Here is a 9,277-nt window from a genome sequence, read left to right as displayed (position 1 = left end):
CATTCTGGTTTAGACATATAGGCAGCCCTTGCCCAGACATGTTCTCCTTCTCGCGGCGCTCGCGCCTCGCGCGTGTACGCGAGTCTACTTGGTGACTTGGTCTAATCTGACAAGTATAGATCGCCAGTCGCCACATTTTGATGAAAACATCCATCTGGACAATCTAGACAGGAATCGGCCGACTAAAATCGTCGTGTGTGCGCCTAGCTTTATGAAATAAACAAGATTGGATTTTTATATCTACACAAAAAAGGATTATGCATCAAACAACGAAAAGGTATGTACATAAATCTTATAGGTGCTTTAATAATATATTTGCATGTGTATCTACATAAATAATATGCAAATTATGTCACATGCGTTGCCATTTGCCTTTGCATTCCGAGCCTATCGGCTTTCTACTTATAAATACTTATGTGCTAAAGCTTGTAATTGCGAATTATCTGACAATATTCTTTAAACTTTAACCACAACACAATCTCATAATTTATAATTGTACATGTACAATACAAACAAATGGTAGCATACGGGTGAAAATATTTGAAAGTTTCTCATTTGGCTTAGGGTTGTACAAATAGTTTCGTTAAATATGATTCAGCTACAACTTTGAACTAAAAAAAACAGGGCTACACAATAGCCATGAAAATCGTAATGAGCGTGATAACTCTGGATAACTCTAACATTGACCTTATCATGATGCTAATAAGCTTAACATTTGCCTTATCGTTTGATAATTTTGAGCAAAGCTCTCTTTATTATTGTATAAATGTGTACCAAATGGCACTGAATAGTCACAATGCATATCGATGACTTATATTTATGATGATTCCTCTGATGTAAAGCCATAATATTTAAAAAATATAACATCTTAACATTGACCTTATCATTATGCTAATTAGCTTAACATTCACCTTATCATTTGATAATTTTGAACAAAATTCCCATTATTTTTGTGTAAATGTGTACTAAATGTCACCATATAGTCACAAGACATATCGATGAGCTATATTTATGATGAATCTTCTGATGCAAAGCCATAATATTTAAAAAATATAACATCTTAACATTGACCTTATCATTATGCTAATTAGCTTAACATTCACCTTATCATTTGATAATTTTGAGCAAAACTCTCTTTATTATTGTATAAATGTGTACCAAATGGCAATAAATAGTCACAATGCATATTGATGACTTATATTGATAATGATTCCTCTGATGTAAAGCCAAAGTATAGAAAAAATATAGCATTTTAACATTGACCTTATCATTATATTTTGTTGTATAATGTTCACTCCCCCCTGGTAAATGGTTCTTTTGCAACAAATAGACTCCTTAAGTAGATAAGTTGAAAATAATGGGAAAATAAAAGTGGCATCTTAACATTCTACTTATCATGTAGTGTGGACGCGGACGGGACGAGGACGGGACGGGGACGGGGACGGGGACGGGACGGGGACGGGGACGGGGACGGGGACGGGGACGGGGACGGGGACGGGGACGGGGACGGGGACGGGGACGGGGACGGGACGGGGACGGGGACGGGGACGGGGACGCGGACGCCAAGACTATAGCAATAGCTCTCTTGCACTAAAGTGCAGGCGAGCTAAAAATAGGTACATTAAGCGTATAATTATGTATCTGCTCACAATAATCTCGTTTGGTTCCCGTCTACTTGTGAATGGGGCCTGATGATGACCTACATTATTTTTTACCGCTGTTCAAGCAATAGGAAATTTACTTAGTAATATGTAGCTAGTAATGTCAGTCATTACAGGCCGATCCAAGGGCCTTTCCTCTACTTTCCGCTAGCCCCTAGGGAAAAGGCCCTGGGAACGAGGTTGCCCAATGATCATTCTAGTTACTCCGCTGCTCCCATACACATCAAATCCAAGATCCGTATAAAATTCTCTGATGGTCTCGAAATTTAAATTCTATTCTAGAATACGCCCGAATAACATTTACGTTTGCAAAAATATAACGTGGCTACTCATATATTTCTTCAGGGACAAGGTTTGGCAATCTCGTGCCAATTAAAGGCGAGGATGACTACCAGAACGACTGTTGCTGAAACTACAAGTAGAAGGTAAAAAATTGATTGTTCTATTCCTAAAAAAATCTTTCTAGTGACAAATTTGCACCCAATAAAGGCCAATATTAACGATGCTTATGCGCGTTCAAATTCTAAAAAAATGTGACACTTTCTCTTCTTGCGTCATAACAGAGGAACCGAAATGCAGAAACAACCCAAAAGCTGGTAATCCCCGAGTCGGTGCGAAACGCCGGGCGCGGGTGGTAATACCGCCCCGAGGTTTTTATTTACGCCCGGGAATGGAAATGCGCAATTGAAGTTGTCCGCCATTATATGATGGACGTTTGGCTTTTGTGAGATATGCGCATGCGTGAGTTTAAGACGAGTTGAAACTGGTTAGAGCAAAAATTTCAGGCGGCGCAGAAATAAGGAGGCCGGTTGTTCGAAAGGTCAATAAATGTACCATAAACTGTGTGAATCTGCTAAACAAGTGAATATAGTTATAGATAAAAACGCGTTGCACGAAACATGAATAGTCGAATGGTAGCTATTCAACATATCCAAAATTCACTCGAATAGACCGGATGTTTCTAAAACTTCGTAACACATTGTCAGGTGTTGCTAACCATTTATAATACTCAATTCATAATCAAATACTGGGTTAGACATGTTGCACGCATTACTAAAATAATTTACTCATTTCATGACCTCGGTACGGTTATTCCTCATCTCAGCGTCGCAACCACTAAATAAAGGCCCGTTTACGCTACCGCTCAATTTACAGGCACGGCACTGTTAAATAGGTATACCTGCCCATTTATCTGTGCTCGGCTTTGTATTGGTAGCATGAGCACGTATGAAATTGGGTTCGCAATCGGGTACCCATTTTAGCCGTTCCGTGTTAATATATTGAGTGTAGCTAATTGTTTATACCTTCTTGACAGTATCAATTCAAAGACAAAGAGCAATGCTGATAATATTGACATTACGAACGAGGAATATCGTGTCTCGAAGTCACGTTATTGCTACAGAGAGAAATGGGCATGGGTTCAGATGATTTTGATCATATTTCTTGAAAAACTGTTTGAAATATCTGCTATCTTCATTTCGCGTCGACCTTTACGAGTAATATTTTGTTGTCTCCTTGTCACAATTGGCCTAACGTGTGGTTTTGTAATGTTAAAAGTTGACAAAAATGTGAAATATTTGTACCTACCCGAGAACAGTGAAGCATCACAGGATATAAAAGAGGCGAAAAGTCTAGGGTTTGAACTCGAAGTACGACAAGAAGAAGTGGTTATTTTGCCTAAACATGACAAATCCGTTCTGTCGCAAGAATGTTAGGCAGAAATGATCGATTTACACAACATTATTACAGATATAGATCACTACGACGAACACTGTTATAGGAAAAACTTGAATAGAAGTTGTGCCTCAACAAACCTGTTAGAAGTTTTCGATTATCAAAAGGAAAACTTGATTGCCAATATTACACAACGTATCCAGACCGTTCTACAAAACGATGCTTTTCTTATGGCCAATGGCAGAAGACTCGTCGATAATTTTAATAAAATGTTTGGAAATAATGCCTCCGACGATTCACTTCATTCCACAAATGCGCTGAGAATGGTTTACTATATGAAAGAATATGATAGAGATGGAGAGGAGAAGAAGAGCATTTTGGATTGGGAAAGTATTTTCCTGAAAAAAGTATCATCATTTTCAGAAAACACTACCTGTGCGAATATTTTTTATGCTGCAGAAAGAAGCTTGGACGACTCTGTATCAGAAAGTACTGGTTCTGATATTAAGTTTTTCGCAGAAACATTTGTGACCCTCCATGGGAAAACAAACATTGACGCTTTTCCGTTTAAATGGGCAAAAAAACGGATTACAAACGGCTAGTAAACGGATGCCGTAAAGCGTTTTCACGCTTCGTTAAAACGTTAAAACGGTTCGATGAAAAAATTTAACGCTTTCAAGAAAGCGTTTTTACGCTTTGGAGAAAGCGTTTGGACGGATACGAATAACCGTTTAAACGCACAGAAAAATGAACCGTTTTTTTGGATGGGCCTATTCATCCGTATAAACGGTTTGATGAATTTATATACCCAATTTCACGGACGAAACCAGACGATTTGGGGAATCCTTTGATCGTAGACCATGATACTGGTGTTTAAATCAAACAACGGTAAAATATGTCAACTGTCTGTTGCATGGGCATGTTTGATATACCTGGAGGGGGAAAATGATTAACAGGTAAACGCAAGTAGCGGGTGTAACATTATACGTTGTTTATGTTCAGCTATGAGGGAGCCAGAGCTTCGATCGCTATCCGCACGTACACTACTCTTTATTGCTTCGTAATCCCAGTACAGCACGGATAATATTAAAATCATAAAATGGAGTAAAATTGTAAAAACAATAGCAAAATATACCTGAAGAACATGGCCACAGTCATGCCACTGCACTGACTGCAGACATATGTTATTATACATGCCGTCCAACAGCTTTAGGGCTAATTACGCTCCGTTGACAGCTACACATAAATACTGGATCAATGTCATATGTACCTAGTCAACAAAGTTAATTATAGGTAGTAGAAGCAAGCAGACCAGTAACAGTCAAACAGTTGTGATTTGCCACTCGTGCGAAGCAATTTACTTTGTTGTTTATGTGTGGCCTTCCACGGGAAAACATACGTTAACGCTATTTGGTTCCTTGAAAAATATCGTTCATTATTCATTCGTTTCCGGTTCAAACACTTCAAGCGTTCTTGCGTTCGTTGAAACGATTTTCGAGATCGTTCATTGTTCGAAATTCCCCGTTCGAACGCCTCGAGAAAAAAAGTTCGAAAATAGTTCCAAAAGCGTTCAACCGTTTTGATTTACCGTTCGTTGGAACGTTTGCCGGAATTTTGTTCAATCGCATTGGATTTGGTAGAACATTAGATTAAACATTTGCAATGTTACAACTTTATAGAAGAAGCGACGAATGTGTAACACATAATATTCCTAGAAACGTATTCAGTTCCTTAACAGAAGGCTTGTAGAGGGGTTATATCATTTTAGCCGAATCGAATGCTATTTCGTGCGCTTCAAGATTTCTCTTAGCGTTCAGTGCATGCAATTATGTCATTAAGGTCAAATTTCAAGTCATAAACTGAAAAAGCTTTCTATTTTCAAAAATTTATTGTTTTTTGAACGCCGCGGCAATGCAATGGTTAGAATCTATGCTTTAATACTTTTGTTGTTTCCATAAAGCCAAAGTTCAACGCGCGCACAAACATGCAACGTCTCTAGCCATATATACCTTAAAAGCAGCATTACGTAGAATTGCATAGTTGTTGTGTGGTTGTTGGAAGTCGTTTAAATAGTCATTGGGATAGATACGAAGCAGCCGGCGTTATAGGCTAGGAGCAAAACCGGATAACTGCATATCTATAGTATGCAATGATTAAAACCCTTATATAGTTGTGTAAACAATGAAATAAATGTAAATAACTATTAAACTACATCGCAATAATTGTATCAACAATAGACATAGATCTTTTGAAGCGCTTGATCGTGGACGCCGACGTTCACCGGCCGAGGGCGATCCGAATAAAACACATCGCAACTCGGGAACGCGGAAAAGCTCAAATTGTACAAATGATATAGATTGTATGAAGGTAATGAAAAAAATAGAACCACAAGGAAGTCGCCCAATGAACATCATAATATTGCTCACTGAAATTTAGCGTATAGCTAAACTTTGATAGGCACAAAACACAAGCCATACTAATTGTTCAAAATATTCAGGATCATGTGACAAATATAACAAACCAGAAATTATAATCGATATTATACCATTTAACTATATATATAAGCTTTCTGGATATTAAACTATAGCATAAGCAATGAAAGACACGCGGTCTACAAATTGCGTATTTTACGAGGTAAAGTTTTAGCGCTATGTTTTTACCAAGTTTGTGCAGTCCTTTTGCACACTGGCACAAGCCCAATTGGTAAAATTGGCAGCTGACATGTTGCAGCGTAAGCCTAATACAATATTGGCGATAATTTATATCTAAAAGAAACCTAATTCGTTATATTATCATAGGTCTTACAAACATTTAAGTTTGACCTCACAGAAAATGAACATTAGAATTCATATTTAACAGCTGCTTGGACAATAGGAAAATATTCACTAATTTTGATTTGGGTTCTCTTTATAAGGAAATTGCATTCCGGATATTAAATTGTAATCCGGCATGCATTTGGCATGTATGGTCATTGCACATTTGCACTTTGAAGGCTGTTGCCAGCTATAGAGCGGTGAAGTGAACAAATATGAAATCGCGCCAATCAAGTTCATAAGCACGCGGGTAAAGATCTTTACCAATAATTTTGCGAAGCCTTATTCCAAATATTCGCTGGATATTCATATCTATGGATACGTCGAGGTGTTTTAACACGTGCATATAAAGGTATGAAAACTTATTGATTAATTTCTAGAGTGTAGTGTTTGATATAAGGCATGTTTGATTAAAAATACCGTATGCATGAGTCGCGCTTGGAAATAATTCCCATCAAGCATTGAAATCAGGCCCTATCGATGAAATCATGAATCATCAGATCTCGTATTACTGTTGGCTCGATCAAACCTTCATTTTTTTGCCACGTGTGATATATATTTATTTGTTAAGTCTGTGCATATATATTTATTTGTTACGTGCGCACTAAGGCTTATATAAAATTTTTGTAGACTATATGACAAAAGAAAGTTGCTTTTGGTCAAGATCGCTTTGGTTCAGTCGAACATCGTAAAATCGAACATCGTTTGCCAGAGGTTCAAAGAGGTTTGAGTACTTTACTTGGGTGGTCACAAAACTGAGATAACATAAATATATAGGTGCATCTGCACTCAAACACCAAAAATTTTTCTTAACCAAAAATTATATGCAAATTCCTAAGTAATTTGTGTGCAGATGCAACCTTATTAATTCCTAAGCTGAGACAGGCAGGACAGGCGAATAAGATTTTTCCAGACACGAGAGTCAGATGATACATTTTATGCATCAACACATAATGTTTCTGGAGAAGTCTTGCTTGGGTTATCGTAGGCAGGGGGCACAATTTGTGTCACAATTAGATGTCTCGAAGATGACGTGGATTGATTTTTTGTTATAATGGTGAGTATAAACTCCCCTGTGCGTGCGTTTGGGATTTTCGTGTCTGTATGGGCGACGGCATTGCTATATGCTCTGCAGAAAAAATTGTGCGCATTTTTGACAGTTTCGATCCGCTGTTTCTATAAGGGCAGTATATGTAATTGCTATATGTTTTGGCTAAAAATGTGCACCTTTGCGCCGGGATGGAGTATTAAGTTGCTTTTCTGGGCGGAAATCTTGACGTTTGGATTCCGGAACGCCGGCCTTCGATCCCATATTCAACTAACAAAAACTTTTTTTCATGCAGTGTAGCGCAGATAACGTATAATATTATTCAGATAACATGCTAGCTATATTCTACTGTTAACGTTTTGGCAGATGCTCTAAAATATGGAAGGAGATAAAGTATTTCATTATGAAATATATATATATAGAGATATTTTGTGACCACCAAGAATTTTTAGTTAAGTAAGATTTGACATAGAGCGCATATTTTTCCTACAGAGGTCAAATCTTTTCAATAACACACATAAATATTACGTCAATTTTAAGTACGGATTAGAATAATCTGATTATACAGCATAAGGCTATTAATTATATGACTGTGTAGCCGTGTGTTCTCAAAATAAAAGCATATATAATTATAGTCTAAAAAGCGATCGATATGGCAGAAAAACGGCGAGTTTATATATATATATATATATATATATATATATATATATATATATATATATATATATTTATATATATATATATATATCATACCGATCGTGATTTTTTACCAACCCATTTTCAAACTTCGACACGCACTGGCGAAAATTGCTTAAATGCACTTTGTTGAAAATATTGTGAAAATGTGTAATATAGCGTATATAAAGTTGATATGATATAACAGGAAGCTCGCACACGATCCTATAACGCATTAATTAGTTGTTTTTGCCAAAATAGATCGTGAAATGCATGGGTATAAACGCGAAAGTAGTTTGGTCATGCCAAATTACTTAATGTATATACGAGAATGTGCGTATTTATTATATCTATATAAGTATTTGCATAACAAATACCAGATATCTCTCGTTATAATTAGTTGAATTATATTTGCATCTCAGATATGTTGCTTAGTATGTGTATCGAATTTAATTGCTGTAAGAAATTTTAAACTATGTGTCTTCTCACACGCACTATAGAAATAGGTACATTTATAATTGCGAAAAAGCATTTTGGGGCCTGTTGACCCAGGTGATGGGTTTCTGGCAGTGCAAGTTGGCAAATCATCAAGGGCGGCTGTTTCTTCGCTTCTGTGATAATACTTTATTAAAAGATATACATATAATCAATCATACTTCTTTAATAAGCATTATAAACCTGAACTAGATTTGTTTTAATCAGTGATATATAGGGATATCTCACTTTGGTGTTCGACTTATTTTGCTTGCATCTGATATATAAACATTTTATTACATTTTATATAGTTTTATACGATTAACTTTACAAGGTCGTCCCGACTGTTGGATGGAAATATTTAATTGCACGCTAGCGGAAACGTTATACTGGTTATATAGGTGAAAGGTGAGACCTGCATGTTTACGTCTGTAATAAAACATTTTCACGGTTTTATTTAAACGTTTTCACGGCTCTACCAAAACGTTTTCACGGTTTTACCAAAACGTTTTTACGGCCAAAGCAAGGCATACTTCGAAATCCGGACTGGACTCGGACTCGGACTCGGACTCCGACTGAAAGAAAACCCGGACTCGAAGGAAAATCCGGACTCGTACTCGGACTCGAGATCCGAAAACCCGGACTCAAAATTGAAAAAACACGGATTCTAAACTGGACTCAAAATTATTCAATTATTCGATTCGGAATTATCATTATTGAAGCCGTTACCAATGTCATCCTTCATAAAACTTCTTCTCGCTACGCTGACGATAACTAGATCTAAAGGTTCGGGTGGGATCTCTTATTTCTCTGGTTTTAGGACCTGTCTGCAACCATAGCACATAGACACTTTTTGTTTTCTATTATCTATCAGAATTATAGCGCAATTCAGAAATTAAGCAATAGACACTTTCACTGCAATATATAATCAC

The 9,277-nt window shown here is 37.0% G+C and overlaps 1 protein-coding gene across 1 annotated transcript; it reads left to right on the top strand.

The window, feature by feature from the left end:
- The first annotated feature begins 2,010 nt into the window (after window positions 1–2,010).
- On the top strand, window positions 2,011–4,060 carry LOC114541414. Its single transcript, XM_028561339.1, has 2 exons — window positions 2,011–2,086; window positions 2,977–4,060. Exons 1-2 carry the CDS (start codon window positions 2,046–2,048, stop codon window positions 3,374–3,376), a joined length of 441 nt encoding a protein of 146 aa, XP_028417140.1. The 5' UTR covers window positions 2,011–2,045; the 3' UTR covers window positions 3,377–4,060.
- The last annotated feature ends 5,217 nt before the right edge of the window (window positions 4,061–9,277 follow it).

Source organism: Dendronephthya gigantea, unplaced genomic scaffold (genome assembly GCF_004324835.1).
Source record: "Dendronephthya gigantea isolate DGI-Jeju-01 unplaced genomic scaffold, DenGig_1.0 000289F, whole genome shotgun sequence".
Classification (NCBI taxonomy): domain Eukaryota; kingdom Metazoa; phylum Cnidaria; class Anthozoa; order Malacalcyonacea; family Nephtheidae; genus Dendronephthya; species Dendronephthya gigantea.
The sequence above is the reverse complement of the archived record's forward strand: the minus strand, read 5'-3'. Positions and strand labels throughout refer to the sequence as shown.

What these genes read in the sequence shown, in the direction of transcription:
- LOC114541414 (XM_028561339.1), top strand. Translation starts at nt 2,046, where the DNA reads ATGACTACCAGAACGACTGTTGCTGAAACTACAAGTAGAAG. An exon ending in GCTGAAACTACAAGTAGAAG is followed by an intron (nt 2,087 to 2,976) that starts GTAAAAAATTGA and finishes CCTTCTTGACAG; the next exon opens with TATCAATTCAAAGACAAAGA.